This window comes from Trachypithecus francoisi, unplaced genomic scaffold (genome assembly GCF_009764315.1).
Source record: "Trachypithecus francoisi isolate TF-2019V2 unplaced genomic scaffold, Tfra_2.0 Contig00141, whole genome shotgun sequence".
In the NCBI taxonomy this organism is placed as follows: Eukaryota; Metazoa; Chordata; class Mammalia; order Primates; family Cercopithecidae; genus Trachypithecus; species Trachypithecus francoisi.
Window position 1 is genome coordinate 191,481 of NW_022680489.1, and position 18,270 is coordinate 209,750.

Sequence of the window (18,270 nt, forward strand, 5' to 3'; positions counted from 1 at the left end):
AAAATAAAGCTAGTATAGAAATATTAATATCCAACAAAATGTACACCCTTTATCTAATGCTTACTGTATGTAGAGCCCTGTCTTAAACCTGTGAGATGACACAGGAGAAACAGAAACATGACTGCTACCCTAGGGGATTATAGTTAGGGTGGTGACCAATGATTCCAAATCATTTTATTTAATCAACAAGTATTTGATTGTTGATTAAATCAAATACTTGTTGATTAAATAAAAACTGTGCAAATCCAAAAACATATTTCTAAAATGGAGATAAGGGAGTGGGGCATAGTTGGAATTCCAAAAATAAAATACGGCCAGGCGTGGTGACTCACACCTCTAATTCCAGCATTTTGGGAGGCCGAGGCAGGCAGATCATGAAGTCAGGAGTTCAAGACCAGCTTGGCCAACATGGTGAAACCCCGTCTCTACTAAAAATACACAAAAAATTATCTGGGCATGATGACATGAGCCTGTAATCCCAGCTATGTGGGAGGCTAAGCCTGGAGAATCATTTGAACCCGAGAGGCGGAGGTTGCAGTGAGCCGAGATCATGCCACTGCACTCTAACCTGGGCGACAGAGCAAGACTCCATCTCAAAAAAAAAAAAAAAAAAAAAAAAGTATTGATCAGTGTAGTTAGTAGTTGGTTTTCAAAGATACCCCCAATGAACCATGCCTCCCAGTATTCGTGCCTTTGTGTAGTCTCCTCACACATCAAATCTGGACTGGCCCTGTGATTCATTTTAATAAACAGGATGTGGCAGAGGAGAAATTATGCTGATTCTGGGCCAATTATTGAGGTCTGGAAACTGATTTTGCACTTTTGGGAAGAAACCTGCCATACATCAAGTATAGCTGTGCTGCTGTCTAGACTGTGTGGAGAAGCCACCTGGAGGAAATGCCATGAGATGATAAGGAGAGGAAAGAGGTCCAACCATCTCAGCAGAGCCCAGCATTCCAGCTGTCCCTGCCAAGGTGCCAGATACTCTAGCCGGCCAAGTCCTTGGAAGACTGCAGTTCCTGCCAGTATCACATGCAGCAGGACTGTACAGTTGAGCCCAGTCAACCTGCAGGATCATGAGAGATAATGAAGTGGCTTCCATAAAACCAGAAATTTCTGGGAGTAGTTATGCAGTTATAGATAACTGAAAGAATCTCTTTCAATGTGTGCTAGACCCTCTGCTTACTCATCATTTTCATCAATGATGTGATTTAATCCTTTCAAACATACTTAGAGGTATGTATAACTAACTCGCATTTTACAAATGAAGAAACAGGCTTGGAAAGAATGCCACATGGCTAATAAACAATAGAAGCAGGGCTTGAATCAAGAGCTTCTTGATTAGGGACTTAACACTCTGAACCATTGCATTACTTGACCAAGTGGGAGAGCTGAGGGATGAAAAACACAAGACATTTCACAACAAATCATGATGTCTGTATGAGCTCCCTTTAAGCTTTCTCTTCCTTGTCTTTCTTCATCCTGTGCTACTGAGCAGGAAAGTGGATTCTATAAAGATGACCAGTTAAGTAGGCACATGATGGCCGGGCACGGTGGCTCATGCCTATAATCCCAGCACTTTGGGAGGCCAAGGTGGGTGGATCACTTGAGGTCAAGAGTTCGAGACCAGCCTGGCCAAAAGGTAAAATCCTGTCTCTACTAAGAATACAAAAATTAGCTGGGTGTGGTGGCGGGTGTCTTTAATCCCAGCTACTTGGGAGGCTGAGGCCCAAGAATTGCTTGAACCTGGAAGGTAGAGGTTGCAGTGAGCCGAGATCACACCATGCACTCCAGCCTGGGTGACAAGAGTGAGACTCGGTCTCAAAAAAAAAAAAAAAGTAGGCAGATGATATAGTTGGAGATTTTATTATAATTTGGACACACTTCATAACAAGCACTAATCATCCTCAGTGTTCAGTTGTCACTTGAGAAAATGTAAATGCTATATCTGCTCACTGCCTGTCTTTTCTTCCAGACAAAGGACACATGTTCTTGACAAGGGAGTGTGCCTTGTTCCCCACCCACAGTCACCACTGAAAAAGCTTGAGTTTTGGAGAGGTGGGGACTGGCTGAATCTCCTTTTTTTTTTTTTTTTTTTTTTTTTTTTTAAGAGAATAGCATCTTGCTCTGTTGCCCAGGCTGGAGTTCAATGGCACAATAACAGCTCACTACAGCCTCGAATTCCTGGGCTCGAGCGATCCTCCTGCCTCAGCCTCCCAAGTAGCTGAGACTACAGGTGCATGCCATCACACCTGTCTAATTGACTTATTTTTTGTAGAGGGTCTTACTTTGTTGCTCAGGCTGATCTCAAACTCCTGACCTCAAGCAATTCTCCCACCTCAGCTTCCCAAAGTGCTGGGATTACAAGTGTGGCTGAGTCGGTATGGGCTCTCCTTTCCCTATATCCAAGGCAAGCTTCCAGGACTCTTCTGGGACAATCAGGTGTTAGGGACCATCTTAGTCCCTACCTCAGTTTCACAGATGAGAAAATTGAAGTCCACAAAGGAGGTGTGGCTTCATCAAAAACCCACTGAGAACGAGTGTCAGAATCAGGCTAGGACACATTGGATTTTTCCTCCAGGGCTCTCTGTCCTCCAAGGCCCTTTGAAATCTCCTCTCCAGCTGCAAACAGATTTCTAGACTTTTTCTTTTTTTCTTCTTTTGAGACGGAGTCTCGCTCTGTCACCCAAGCTGGAGTGCAGTGGTGCAATCTCGGCTCACTGCAAGCTCTGCCTCCCGGGTTCACGCCATTCTCCTGCCTCAGCCTCCTGAGTAGCTGGGACTACAGGCACCCGCCACAGCGCCTGGCTAATTTTTTGTATTTTTAATACAGACGGGGTTTCACCGTGGTCTTGATCTCCTGACCTTGTGATCTGCCTGCCTTGGCCTCCCAAAGTGCTGGGATTACAGGCGTGAGCCACCATGCCCCGCCGATTTCTAGACTTCTTACGGAGGTGGTCTGAGATGAGCAGCCTCTAAGAGCAACCGGGACCTGTGAAGAACAGAGCAAGGCCTAGGAGCGCAACAGCCAAGTGTTCAGCACCATGGACAGCTTTGCTGGCCTATTGCTGGGGAGGCGAGAGCTGGGGAGGCTGGTTGTCCAGTAAGACAGAGTGTCATGGGAGAGAGAAAAAAACATGGGAAAGATGTCAGAGACCATCTAGTCCAGTCTCCTCGATTTGCATGGGAAGAGACCCAGGACAAGAGAGAAGTGACTTGTCCAAGATCACACAGCAAGTCAGTAGAGAGCCAGAGATGAGAGCTGACAGCCTACTTCCTCACACCTCTTCAAGGCCCTCAGATACCTGGTGTCCATGACTTATTAGTGGCACAGCCAGACCTTGATTAAGGGCTCCAGAATTAAAATCACCTGTCCTTGGAAATGACAAGAAAAGAAAAGAAAAAAGGAGAAATCATAGAAACGGAAAGAGCACCCGGACCTGATGGGAAGGTCTGTGATTTAGCCTCTAACTGCAAGGCTTTGACAGGAGCTTCCTACTTTCCAAGGTGATGTGGCCTTTCAGAAACAATTTAGTTACCATGGCAACCTCATTCCAGGTTTCATCTCCATGGCAATTCACTGGAGTTTTTCACCCTCCAGTAAGTACATGTGTGATGGCCCATACGTGTATCCCAGAAACATTAATATAAAATCACATTTTTAGAAGTGGAGTATCTCATTATCCAAGTCTGCAGCCAGGGGAATAACAAGGCATGTTCTAGGGTGGGCAGGGCCCAGGGCATAGTGGAAGGATGTCTCTGGGGGCAGCTCTGCTTTCTCATTGCAATTGCAAACCTGTCCCAATCTTTACAGCTAGTGCATCTCAACCTCCCGTGGGCACAAATGATTTCTCCTTTTATGCATCCTCCCTGGTGCCCTGCTCATGACAAAGCCTGAGTGTTGCCTGTGCTGACAAGAAGTGCTGGGACAAGGAGAGAGAAGGCTGGTCCTTCTGACTATGACTTCTGTGGCACCCCAGGGGTGCCCCTCCTGCTTCCCTGTCCACTGTGCCCCAGAGTGGGGCACCCTGGAGCAGTTCCCAGCTTTTGTGTTGGACCTTGTTTGTCTGATGTGTGGACTGTGAACATCCCCCTCAACGTGATCTAATCTGCCATCCAATTCCATGAAATCCTCATGGTTTCTGGTCCACCCAGGGCACCCCTTCTGTTTTCCAGCAATGCTATGCCTTCTCTTTGTTCTTTGTTCTTTTTTTTCTGAGACACAGTCTCACTTTGTCACCCAGCCTGGAGTGCAGTGGTGTGATCATGGTGAACTGCAGCCTCGACCTCCTGGGCTCAATTGATCCTCCCACCTTAGCCTCCTGAGTACCTGGGACTACAGGCACACAACACCATGCCCAGCTAATTTTTGCAATTTTTCATAGAGGTGGGATCTCACTATGTTGCCCAGGCTGGTCTTGAACTCCTGGACTCAAGTAATCCTCTCGCCTTGGCCTCCCAAAATGCTGGGATCACAGATGGGAGCCACTGCCTCTGGCTGCTATGGCTTTTCTTTAATATGTCCTGCTGTTTATAATGATGCAGGGCTGGAGTATTTAGCCCACCATCTTGATCTAATCCTCTCTTTCTTTCTCTACTTTTAGTGTCTATAAATAACCATCTACTAATCTACTTATAATATGTCTAACAATGGATCATTTCTCTCCTCCTCATCTTCTTCATCATCATCACCAGTAGCAGTAGTACTATTTCATGATTGAGGGATCACCACAGAGTAAGAAGTGCTCATAAAAATGTTCCATCAGGTTCTCAAATAATGAGACAGAAAAATCAAGGCATGGCTTCATTTTAAAAATGTAGTTGAAAGTATGAAATGTACTAGCTATGTACCTCCCCCCCCAAAAAAAAACACGGTTTTTGAGACAGGGTCTTGCTGTGCTGCCCAGGCTTCAGTGCAGTGGCATGATCATGGCCCATTGTGTGACCTCTTCACACCTCTTAAAGACCCTCAGATACTTGGTCCTTATGACTTAGTGGCACAGGCTCGACCTGCTGGGCTTAAGCAATCCTCCCATCTCAGCCTCCAGGGTAGCTGGAACTACAGGTGCCCCCACCACACCCGACTAATTTTTTTTGCAGAGACGAGGTCTCACCATGTTGCCCAGAATGGACCCGAACTCCTGAGCTCAAGAGATCCTCTTGCATCAGCCTCCCAAAATGCTGGGATTATAGGTATGAGCCACCATGCCTGACCTCCAAATACCTTTTGAACTCAGGCTTGGATTTGAACTCTGGTTCTGTCAATTATTAACTGTGGTTTTGGATCAGTGACCTAAGCAATTTGAGCCTTGTTTCATTAAGTGGAGATGACAATAGCATCTGCCTTGCAGGAATTATTTGATGTAGCCAATGAGAAAAATCAGAATGATGAAAAGTGCTTCACACTATTCCTGGCATGTGAAGAGCCCTCTCTAAATGGCCATTATGCTTAGTAGCACCTTGAAGGGAAATGGTTTTCATGCAATTTTGTTTGAATCTGGCTAGAGAAAGCACTCACCCTCCTTCTTGTGTTTTGCTTATTTGATTAAATGTCTTTGATTTCTGTGATATGTGAAGTCCCTTGAAAGCAGGGCTGTTTGTTCAACAAAGGTGTGTGGCCTTCCCACAGTGAATTGTGCTGGGTGCTGTGGGAAATACAAACACAGGGAAGAGAGTTCTGGTCCTCAGGGGAAGTGTAGTGGGGAAGACGGACATGAGAACCTAACCATAACAGGATGCAGAGCTAGGCACGCGCCATGCGCTGCGGCCATGTTATCTGCTGGTTTGGAGTGAGCTCAGTCACCAGTCTGCCTGGGTTTGGATCCCGGCTCTGCCACTTATTGGCTGCACAACCTCAAACAAGCCTCTTAACCTTGCTGGGCTTCAGTTTCCTCAAATGTAAAGTAAAAATGGTAACAGGAGAGTTAATACATGAACAGAGTCTAACACATAGAAGGGCTCAATCAACATTAGCTGTCATTACAAAGATGTACAAAGATTGTGTGGAGGCGATATGTGAGAAGCGATTATAACTCTGTTTCATGGGTGAGGTTGTACTTGAGCTTGATCTTGGAGGATAAGTAGTTCTCAAAGGGCAGAAGAGAAGAAGAGAGGCATTTGGGGGAAGCAGAGCATCAGGAACAGAGGCATGGAGTGTGAACTCTGCAGTGTTCTCTGGGTACATCATGGGGGCTGGATCACAGACGCATGGAAATACTGGAAATGGGCCGGTACAGAGGTTTTAGGACAGCCCCTAGGAGGTCTTGAAAACTGGCTCAAGCAGTCAGACAGTTCTGTAGACAACAGGCTACTGGAGAGAAGCAAGATGGTGCCACCTGTGTTCTGGGCAAATCACCTTGGTGGCAGTGAAGGAGGGCTAAGGAAAGGGGAGGCTAGGGGGCCCAGAGACCATTTGGGGGCTATAGCACAACCCAGGCAAAAACGTCAAGAGCTTAAGCAGGGAGATGGCCAAGAGGGAGGGCCACTGTGAACACGCCAGGCTTGGTGAAGGAGTGGGCAGAGTCAGACAGGGTTTCCTGCTAGGTGACAGTGGCGATGCTCTTACAGAATCAGGGCCCTGGGAAGAGGACCAGCCTGGGATGGGGGCCTTCTTCAGGTTGGGGCATACGGCATGGCCTAGTGCAGACCTTTGTATGTGCCTCACTGATGTTCCTTCTCTTCAGTTCCAACAAGCCCCATAGAGCACCCTGCACCAGTCAGGCGCTCAGTGAATACTCTGAGTAAGGAACCATGAGGAAGGAGGTGTCCAGAGACCTCCCTGCTCCAAATTCCTCCATTCCAGACCCAGCCTCTTCCTCTCCCTCCCCACTGTGGACACCCCTGAACATGTCCTCCTGTTTCTGAATCATTAGGGAAAAAGTGTCCCCAACTCTATCTCTCAGCACTGCCTCCTTTCTCTGCCCCAACCCAATGAATGTGTGACTCATTCCCACACTTGCATCCTAAAGCCCTGCTTGGTGTGTCCCTCCATGCAGGGACCGCTGGAGCAGAGACCATCACCGTCATAACACCCATCACCAGTCGCCCAGCACCTACCACGGGAAGAACATTGTGCCAAGCTCATCGACCACTGTCAGATCCTCTCGACAAACCCAGAGGGTGGGCTTTCCGATTCCCATTTTACAGATGGGAAGAGTGTGACTCAGAGAACTTAGCTTGCTCTTGCACACACAGCTGGTTCTGTGTAATCATACAGTTCAAACAGGTCCGCTGCCCTCTGCCTGCCTCCCCACCAGTACCTCCACAGTGGCCACGAGGATCTTCAGGACACAAGCAGAAAGCAGGGGCTACCTGAGACTGGAACATCAGGGCATCACTTGGGATTAGCGCCACCTACAGTCATTGAATGCAGAAAGGACTTCTAATCCCAGGACCTGTTCAGACCCCCAAGGATTCTGATGTAATTGGTCTGGGGTGCAACCCCAACAGCAGGACTTTTAAAAGCTCCTCCAGGTAATTCTCATGAGGTTGAAAAATGATTGTCCTAATGGGTCCCGCCCTGAAAGCATCCCTGCCGACACCTGCCCCTCGCCACAGTCACTGTGGACCTGCTCTGCTGCCTCAGTACTGAGCTGCTCATGCTGGATGCAGCTGGGCCATGGCACAGGTCCTCACAGCCACCGGCCTCCCAGGAGAAGTGGAAGCCATCTCGCTCTGGCTGTCCTCCTCTCTGGCTTCCTTTTCTGACTCCAGATACTTCTCTCCATCCACCTTCCCAGGTTTCCAGAGTCGTCTTATGGTCCAAAGCTCCCCCTACCCGACAAGGGAACACTCTAGCTGCTCTTCTGGAGAGGACTGAAGACCCCAAGTTGACTCCTGGTCCTTGTGCCCCCTGGGGGGTCACAGAGAGCTGGGCAGGGAGGCTGGCTGGTGTCAGCAGGAGGGAGGCTGGTGGGCCAGGTGGCAGAGTGGCCAGAAAGGAGGCAGCTTTCAAATGCTGGTTCCCTCACCTCCTCCCACTGGGCTGTTTCCCCTATTTCACAGTGAGAGAGCTGCACAGGACCCCAGCCCCACTCTGCAGAGGGGCCAGACTGCTTTCCTGTGCCCGGAGACCCTAAAGATCCATGGAACGATCAGGCTTCCCTGCTCTGGGCTGGGACCACCCTCTGTCCTGATGGCCAGAAGCTCCGATGAGCAGGTGTAGACAGCAGACAGTTTCCTTATTCAGCAGTAAGGACAATGTGCTTGGTGGATAAATGCCTTAAACACGGAAGAGTTCATGAGAAAAAAATAATGAAAGGGGCTTGGCAAATAACTTCAAACCAGTGAGATGGGTTTGTGGTGGGGACTCACAGGCCTGGCCTGAAGATTTGAGTGTATAGAAGGCATGAGGTCCCCCGACTCTCCCATTGCAAGAGAGGTGCTTGTTGCCTTTCATGATCCCCTTGCTCCCTCTCTGGTGCCCACTTCCTCACTCTGCATCCCTCAACACCCACCTCTGCCCCAGCCGCCCTGGTGATGGGTTGGGGAACAAAAAGCACAGGTCGTGCAGGCAGACACCGGGGGTCAAATCTCCTGGCTCTAGCTGGCTACAACTAACCTCTCTGTGCTTCCGTTTTCTCATCTGTAAAATGATGATCATCCCCAGCATAGAGCGGTGCTGGAGGATTAAGTAATGAGATAATATCTGTAAAGCACTGTGCTTGGTGATGGAGATCAGTAAATGTGGTTCCATCCCACGGCTGTCCTGCCTCATCTACCCCATCACCTCAGAGCAGGTACAGCTTCCATCCTAAAGCATTAAGATGCTTCCTGCAAAAAGATCTCAAGAAAGGCTGGGCACGGTGGCTCACGCCTGTAATCCCAGTACTTTGGGAGGCCGAGGTGGGCAAATCACCTGAGGTCAGGAGTTCAAGACCAGCCTGGCCACAATGGTGAAACCCTGTCTCTACTAAAAACCCTGTCTCTACTAAAAAATTAGCGGGGCATGGTGGCGGACACCTGTCATCCCAGCTACTTGTGAGGCTGAAGTAGGAGAACTGCTTGAACCTGGGAGGCACACAGGTTGCAGCAAGCCGAGATTGTGCCACTGCACTCCGGCCCAGGTGACACAGTGAGACTCCGTCTCAAAAAAAAAAAAAAATCTCAAGGCAGCAGAGGAGAGAGGCTGTGACATGAGGACTCCAGCCACAATCAATCATCAGCTGAGCTTTTGCATCAAAGCCTGTCTGCGAGGCAGGGGTGCGCACTGGAGCCACTCCACTCACCTGGACAGGGGCTCAGAGGCCTGGTAACAGCATTATGCCCCATAATAGGGGATCAGAGAAATGAAGTCTGATGTTTGCATAAAAGAGAACAGGGTACAAGTCTGCGAAGGATGGCGCATGTGGATATTAGGTACTGACATGAACCTTTGTCATCATACACTGATAAGTGAAAAAACAGCATCACAGTATACATTTGAAACAGCGTATATGCTAGAATAACATTTTCTGGAGAAAATCCCAAACCTAATTCTATCGATCCCCCAAAATATGAAAGGCTACATGCCAAAGGATTAATAGTGATTTCTTCTAGGTTGCAAGAATGTGGCTACTTTTTGCCACCATTTTTCTTTTTGTTGTTGTTGCTATAAATATTAATTACTTGCGTCATCGCTTTAAAAAACAGGCCGGGCACGGTGGCTCATGCCTGTAATCCCAGCACTTACAGTGGATCATCTGAGGTCAGGAGTTTGAGAGCAGCCTGGCCAACATGGTGAAAACCTGTCTCTACTAACATATAAAAATTAGCCAGGTGTGGTGGGCACCTGTAATCTCAGCTACTTGGGAGGCTGAGGCAGGAGAATCACTTGAACCTGGGAGGCAGAGGTTGCAGTGAGCTGAGATTGCGCTATTGCACTCCAGCCTGGGCAACAGAGCGAAACTCCTTCTCAAAATAAATAAATAATTAATTAATTAAAAAGGAAAAATATAATAAGGACACCCTCGATGGCTTCTGCAGTCTCTTCTGAGCTGACAGTCATGGTCCTGGCATGGCCTGGCTCTCCTCCAGTGCTGGGTTGGGGGCTCTGTGACTCAGCACCCCGCCCAGGCCTGGCCTAACCACATCCTTTGCTGACCTTGAACCCCACACAGATCCTGGCAAAGCTGCATGGCTCCATGAATACACAGATGTACATGTTGGAGCTTTTCATGCCCTTTCTCACCTAAACTTTCCAACCACCTAGAGAGCTCGGCTAGAGTACCTCACTTTACAGACGAAGAAACAGGCCTTGGGAGGTGAAGCGACTTTCTCTGATGACTGGAAAGTGTGGAGGAAGTCCTGCATCCAGGCCTGCCTGAATCAAAGACTTGTCTCTTACGCCCCAAGCTCTGCGGCTCTGTGCATACCTCACCAGGGCCCCACTCACCCATCTAACCTGTTTTTGTTCTGTGCATGTTTTTGTTCTGTGTGCCGGGCCACACCTGTTGGGCGCCTCTCCCTCCCCGGGGAGGGTGAAGCTTTAGGAAGTAGAGAGAAAGTCAGGGCACAGGGCCTGGCTGTGAGGAAGGGTCACACTTACTGCCAGACCTGGGGCTGGTGGGGTAGGCAGAGGGCACAGGGCACATGGGGGAGAGGAGAGACCTTCCCAAGACAGGGAAGTGTCTCAACCATAATCACCCTTAGTGTTGCTGCTTCCCTGCTTTATGTTCCTATAGAGACACCCGGAGGGGACAGCCTGCTGTGGTGGGCCCAGGTTGTGTGCTGATAGAACCCTGGGGCTGGGCTGGGGCAGGAGGCGAGACCCTGGCTTCCTGCTTTGCTTCTCCCGCCACCCACTTCTTCCTCCTCTCTTCCCTGCTCCCTCCATTCCATCTTCTGCCTGCTCTCCTTTCATATTCTTCCTCTTTCCCCCTCTTCTCCTGTTCCTCTCCCTTCTTCCTTCCCTTCCAGTCCAGCCATAATGGGAAGAAGTCCCTGCAAGGAGCTCTGGCTCTTGGCCAAGATGGAAGGAGAGCCTGAGACAGGAAAGGATCCCAGCAAAAGGGTTGTACACTGGGACCCGCCTAGCCCTTGCTGAACCTTAGCTTTGGAGCACAAGGTGGAATCCAGGTCTGTCAGCCTCCCACAGTCTGGCCCAGCTCAGCAGGGAACCAGCAGTCTGCACAATGTGACCGCTGGTGACGGATGTTGGCCTCTGCCCATCTGGCTGCATCGCTGTCAACATGCAGGTTCCATGTCCTGGGCTTTCTGCCCAGGCACTGCCCTGCAAAGTGAGCCCCAGGAGAAACCCGGGTTTATAGATGGTCTATAACCCCAAACCCTGTACCCCACTGGCTGACGCTGGCTACTCAAACAGAAATAATTGAGGCACAGAGGATGGCAGAACTAAATCTCTCGTGTGGACGGTTGTCTCTGCAGCCATGTTGTTAGCATCTCGAGGGCAGAGCCTGAGTTGCTTTCACCTCTGCAACCTCTTTAGCACCCAGCACTAGGAGAGTGACATAGGACACACCTAAAAAATACCAGCACTGACATGCAAACCTAGGTCTTGCACGTCAAGTTTATTAGGTGTGTAAAACTTCTTGTAGTGTTCGCTCTAACTTAGCCAGGTGGGAAAGTGTCAAATAAAAAGAAGGACTTCAGTGGGATTTCCAAGTAGCATCCCTTGAATCTGCACTCAAGGGATGCTACTCGGAATCCCACTGAAGTCCTTTTTATTAAATGTGTGTGCATGCGTGCAACACACATGTGTACATGTATACCTTTCCCCCAAAACTGTAATGTCAGATGAGGGCCATTTCTGCTGTACCCACTGCTCTGCCACTCATTAGTTGATTGTGATCTGGAGCCCATTACCTAACCACACAACCAGATGACAACCTTATATGAGAGCTGGCTTGCTCAGTCTGCCACTGCTTTTTTCTTTTGTGTGCGTGTGTGTACAGATGGGGTCCCATTGTGTTGCCCAGGCTGGTCTTGAACTCCTGGGTTCAAGTGATCCTCCCGCTTTAGCCTCCCAAATTACTGGGAATGCAGGTATGAGTCACCACACCCAGCCTCTGTTGCTTCGTTGTTGAAAATTGTTGAGATCTAGTGTTCCCCATGGGTTAAACTCTCCTTATCCATGGACTGGAGTGCACCTATCATGGGATCTCAAGTCTAAGTAATAAAGCTACGACTGCAAGGGTGAGTAGGCGCTGCCTCAGAACATCCCCCAATGCTGCCATCTCAGAGGCTGGGACACATGCCCCATCTGCGGAGCTAGGGTTTGCTGTCCCGGACACCCTGTGTATCTGCTGTGATCTTTACTGACAAGAAAGAGTCTTGCTTTCTTGACACGAATCTGCACTCAAGACGTGCTACTCAGAAATCCCACTTAAGTCCTTTTTATTAAATGTGTGTGCATGCGTGCAACATATGTGTACACGTACACCTTTCCCCCAAAACCGGAATGCTGGATGAGGGCCATTTCTGCTGTACCCACCACCTCGCACGCTCAATTCTTTCGCTCTGAAGCCACCCCCAGTGCTCAAGGCTTCTTTCCATCTACTACTGAGTTGGGGTCTGGGGAGGGTGACCCCCAGCAGCCACAGCTGTGCACCCCTCTGTGTGAACTTGGCTTAGACAAGCAAGTGGGAAAGTAAGTGGATGTGGTGACGTAAGCCCTCCCTACTTCCCCCGTTCTAGGGGACATCTTGCTGGTGAAGGCACAGCTGACCCCAGAAGTACTGTCCCCGACTTGGAGGACAGGATGTGGAGGGTTTGACCTAGACCCTGAGACACATGGAACCAGCTACCTGGGGAGCAAAGCAAGTGCCAGGGGTTCTGGGGCTGCAGGCCAGGGCCAGACTCTATGTCTGCCACCCCTTGCTCCCCCAGTGCCTGGCACAGTGCGTAGCCCACAGGAGATTTACAATAGACACTGGTGGAATGAATGAGCTTGGACAAGATCAGTAAACAGAACCTTAATTTCCTCTCCTCTAAACAGGAAATTAGAGGAGCATCTGCTCCTCTTACCAATGTGTTGTGGGGAGCAAAGGAGGTCAGCTCAAGTGAAACTGATTTGAATCCCAGCTCTGCCCCTTTCTAGTTGCACTACCTCAGGCAACTGCAATCTCTTGGAGCCTCAGTTTCCTCATCTGTACAATGGGACCAGTTGCAAAACCTTCATGGGGGTGGAAGCTCAGTGTCTGGCATATTAGGCGTTCGCTACTATTTTCATGATGCTTATGAAAGTACTTTGAAAACTGCAAATGCTTTTCAAATATGAATTGCTATTTTCTTTTCTTTTTTTTTTGTCCATGGAATCCATTTCAGAGAACCAAATGTACTTTAGGGAAAGAGTTCATATGATAAACAAAACTAACAATAATCCTCATTGCCCTTATTGAGCGTCTATTAAATGCCAGGCATTATGCTGGCTTCTTAAAACACATCACGTCGTGAAAGCTATGGGTCCCCTATTGCTCCTATTTTGTAGGTGAGGAAAATGAGGCACAGAGAGGTTGAGCTACTTCCCCAAAGTTACAGAGCTAGGAAGCAGGGCAGCCAGGATATTGAAGACCAGGATCCCAGGCCTTCTCTCTTGTGAACCCAAGGCCCTCTGAGATTTACCGGTGCCTACTGGGAAAAGCTCTCAATGGACAGCAGTTGTGGCTGAGTGGGGCTTTCTAGAACCAGGCCCCTTCTTTATCCTCCACTCGGATGGCTCAGGATTCTGCTCTGTCTGGCTCTGCCCCAGAGCACTGTTCCTCATTCACTCTTACCTTATGTAAGAGTTCCCGCCCCCCACCCCAAGGATTATATAAGGCAGCCCAGTAAACATCCTGCAGGCCTTAGGACTCCTGGGGAGAACTAAGATTGTCTACAAATGTGACCTCTCACCCTCACCCCTTCTCAGGACCCCACTCTTGCTGGCTGTTTTCCTCCTGAGGCACGAGCCTGCCTGTGCCAGTGCGTGTAACTGCATGTGTGAGCATACACTCACGCCATGTGCCCACGTGTGCAGATTTGTACACCACAGGGGACCCAAACACACGTGAGTACACATGCATCTTCACTTGGTTTTTTTTTTTTAACAGTGGGAAAATCCTGCAAAGTGTCCCCACTAAGGCTTTCCTTTTCAGCAAATTCAGAACAGTTAACCTTGCTTTGTCAAGGAACTATGAAAGAAAGAAAGAAAGAAGAAAGAAAGAAAGAAAGAAAGAAAAAAAAGAAAAGAAAAGAAAGAAAGAGAAAGAGAGAGAGAGAAAAAGAAGGAAGGAAGGAAGGAGAAAGAAAGAGGAAAGAAAGAAAAGTAAAGAAAGAAAGAAGAAAAAAGAAGGAAGGAAGGAAGGAGGAGGGAGGGAGGGAGGGAGGGGAAAAGAAAAGAAAGAAAAAAATGATAATTTTTTTTTTTTTTGAGATGGAGTCTAGCTCTGTTGCCCAGGCTGGAGCGCAGTGGCATGATCTCGGCTCACTGCAAGCTCCACCTCCCGGGTTCACACCATTCTCCTGCCTCAGCCTCCTGAGTAGCTGGAATTACAGGCACCCGCCACCACGCACGGCTAAGTTTTTGTATTTTTAGTAGAGGCGGGGTTTCACCGTGTTAGCCAGGATAGTCTCTATCTCTTGACCTCGTGATCCACCTGCCTCAGCCTCCCAAAGTGTTGGGATTACAGGCGTGAGCCACTACGCCTAGCGATAAAAGTTTTTAAAAAAGAAATTTGGCCAGGTGCAGTGGCTCACACCTGTAATATCAGCACTTTGGGAGACAGAGACGGGTGGATCACCTGAGGTCAGGAGTTTGACACCAGCCTGGCCAACATGGCGAAACCCAGTCTCTACTAAAAATAATTAAAAATAAATTAGCCAGGCATGGCGGTGCAAGCCCGTAATCCCAGCTGCTCAGGATTGGGCAGCTGAGGCAGGAGAATTGCTTGAATCTGGGAGGCAGGGGTTTCAGTGAGCCGAGATTGTGCCACTGCACTCCAGCCTGGGCAACAGAGCAAGACTCTGTCTCAAAAAAAAAAAAAAATTAACTCTTGACTCACTGTCTTCTCACCCCAGTCACATTTAGTAGCAGACCCATTTTATTAGAGAATTCTCATAACGTTTGCTCTAACTTGGCCCGGTGGAAAAGTGTCTAAGCCTGTGTTCTTTCTGAAACCATTTTCTGGTCATTCGGGGTTTTATGTGAATGCCTGTAGCTGTCTGAGCTGCATTCCTCAAGCCACTGGGGGCAGCCCAGGCTCCAGGTAACTGTGCCACCTTACGACGAAGCCACTTATCTAGGTTGCCTGAGTCAGTGAAGGCTGCTGTCCCCAGATCAGGGTGGACTTCCTGCAAGTCACACCAAACCATCAACAGAACATTCTCCACATTTCGGGGTTTTGCCCCCAGAGACACTTTACAAGGAATCTCAGCTCCTGGCCTCACTGGCCTAGCCTGGCCTGAATTCTCCCAGGTCTGAGATTTGGTCCCAGGGTCCGGGGACGGGGCACATCCTGATCATCATGATTCTGACTGCACAGGAGCACTTGGGAGCCAGGACGACTCTGGATCCTTCATAGCCAGGGACCATCTGTGCCTTCGAGATGCTCCCCCACCCCACCTGTGCCAAGCCTCTCCCTAATTAAACTAGTGCCAAAGACACGAGATGGCATTCCCTTCGCTTCTCTTAGCTAAAACCAGCTAAGACTTCAGTCACCTTCGTCCTTGTTATTCTTCACTCCCACCCACAGCAAAAGAGAGAAGGGAGAAATCCAGAGTCTCTCCCCGAGTCTTCCAAGAACCGCTTGAGTGGGGTTGGCACTAGGACAAAGGGTGGTAGGGGATACATAGGCCAGAAAGCCCAGCCTTCTCTCCTCCGGTGTCCCCAGGTCCCCTGTCCCCCACTTCCAGAGAGCAGAACTGTCCTCTCCCTGTCTGCCAGGGAGTAGTCAATTCTTGCTGCTCCACACTGCTGCAAGGGAAGTTAGCACCTGCAGAAGGCGTGGGTTTCTGGGCAGCTGGGGCATCCTGTAATGGGAGGCTCGAAGTCCCCTGCAGGCAACTGCGCTTGGAGGCCATTTTCTGCATTTTATAATAAACATTCTGGGACTTCCTCGCCACAGAGCTGCTAACCCCACCCCTACAGGATGCAACAAGGGGGTTTCTTCCGTCTACTCACCTGCCCGCTGTAAGGGTAGGGACAAAGCAAGCACTTAGAAGGGGCTTTTGGCCTTATAATTAAACTTTTAATTAGATCTAGTTTTCCCTCTCTGCCAAATTGAGTTTTCCTTGTTCACATTTTCTCCGTTTTGGACTCAGCTGACTGATTTTGTTTCATCTCATAGAAGACTCATATATCCAGTGATTTAATTAATCTCACCAGCTGTCTGGCTGTCCCACAGGACCTGCCTTCTCCGCTGTTGGCGTTAGAAAACGATTCCCTTTCCCTTTCCTCGCTCTGGCCTCGGTGTGGAGCCCCAGGATCCCCTGACCTGCCCTGTGGGCTCCCCAGCCAGGCGTCCACGCAGGGGCTAGATGTCTCCCAAGGGGCTCAAAGGGTCCGCCAGGAGGGTACATGCCCTCGGCCCCGCAACACACACACACCCCACAGGCGCGGGGGGGAAGCTGCCTGAAGCCCCACGGCTGCAGTTTTATTACAAGATTTCTTTCCAAACGCAAAATCAGGCCAACAAGCTTAGCGACTCTGACGCTTCACATCTTCACCTACTCTCCCCGCACCCTGCTCCGAAACCACCCGCACCAACGTACACACAAAACTCCCACGCGAGCGACCGCAGTCCCAAATTGCATCCCCACACCCACTCCCACCCTGCCGCGAACGTCTTAAAAAACAAACAACAACAAAAAACTGGTAAGAACCCTCATCCCCCTCTCTCCCACCCCGCAACGCTGCAGCGCACACAGGACGGAGCCAGGCGTCCAAGTCCCTTCCCGCGCCCCCGCCGAGAGTCTCGCCGCGTCTCCGCCCTGGCGCCCCAGGCACGTAGCTGCCCGCCCGGAGGCAGCGGCAGAGCGCAGAGAGCCTGGCGAGGGTCAGGGTCTCCGGGGTCCTTCTTGCAGCAGCGCTGGCGAGGGCGGGCCCAGATGGCGCTCAGTACAGCCCCAGGATGGCGGCACCCACGTCCTTGGAGGGCCGGCGCTCCTGCACCAGAAAGTTGATCATGCTCTCGGACTTGATGAGCAGGTTGCAGCCCAGGAAGAAGACGCCGAAGACCACGGTAAGCGACAGCACGCAGAGCACGGCGATCTGCGCCACCCGTGACACCCACAGGCTGCGCTCGTCGGGCGCCAGCCCCGCGGGGACCCCATCGCTGGCGGCCAGCGGGACGCCCCCGGGACAGCAGCCCAGCCACGTGCCCAGCCCGTGGGTGCGGTTCCCCAGGGCGGCCCCGGCGCCGCCGCCCACGCCGCCCACCTCCTCCAAGCCGCTGTGGTTCAGGAAGGTCGCATTCATCGCCGCGCGGCGCCGGGGGTCTCGGCGCGCAGTCCCGGGTGCACTGGGCTGCTCGCCCGCGTCCGCGCTCTCAGGGACCCTCGGGGCCCCTCCGACCCGCTTGTGCGGTGCGGGGAGGGGACGAAAGCGGGAGGCTCCCGGCGCGCTCTCGGGCCGCCTACTCCTGCGCACTGGGCGGGAAGCGGCCGCCCGGAGGAGCGAGCAACAGGCGGCGCAGGAGCTGGAGCCGGAGAACCTAGTGTGCGTCGCGGTCGCCCGCTGGGTTCCTCGCACGCCCGGCCGCCCCTCCCCTAGCAACGGCCCGGCCCCGCCCCGCCGGTCCCTGCAACATCTCCGAGGGGCGGGAATCCCGCCGTGGGCGCAGCCTCCCGGGAGTCCAGGTGCCGGAGCGGGTCGGGAGATCCCGCAGCCTCTGTCCTCTGGCCGGCGAAACTCCACCCCCTCCTGGCACCCGCTGTCCGTTCTTGTCTAGAAAACCTCTCCAAGGTGCCCATTCCAGGATTTGATACCCTTAGCAGTGAAGTTATTCCGGAAATCTGCCCTGACTCTCTTCGCTTATTATTTAAACCCTTGTAAGCCTTGCTAGACATCAGAGGAGTCGCCGGGACTCCTGGCGCTGCCCACCCCACTGGCCCCGGGTCTCCTGGGCGGTCCTGCCTCCCACCTTTCCCAGGGTGAAAGCTGTCGCGGTGAGGCGAGCTCTCTGCCTCCTTCCTACACCCCCCCCCACAACTTGGTCCCATTTAACTTTTTTTTTTATTAAAAAATAAATTACTGGGTTTTTTTCCTTCCTTTTTTACACAAACATAGTCATTGTAGACTAGTTAGAAAACAGGAATTACCAAAATTACTCTAAAACCTTATAATCCTGCTTCCTA

The 18,270-nt window shown here is 50.7% G+C and overlaps 1 protein-coding gene across 1 annotated transcript; it reads right to left on the reverse strand.

Annotated features, from left to right (window-relative positions):
• Nucleotides 1–16,538: 16,538 nt before the first annotated feature.
• On the reverse strand, nt 16,539–17,808 carry RPRML (reprimo like). Its single transcript, XM_033184097.1, has one exon. It carries the CDS (start codon nt 17,390–17,392, stop codon nt 17,030–17,032), a length of 363 nt encoding a protein of 120 aa, XP_033039988.1. The 5' UTR covers nt 17,393–17,808; the 3' UTR covers nt 16,539–17,029.
• Nucleotides 17,809–18,270: the final 462 nt, after the last annotated feature.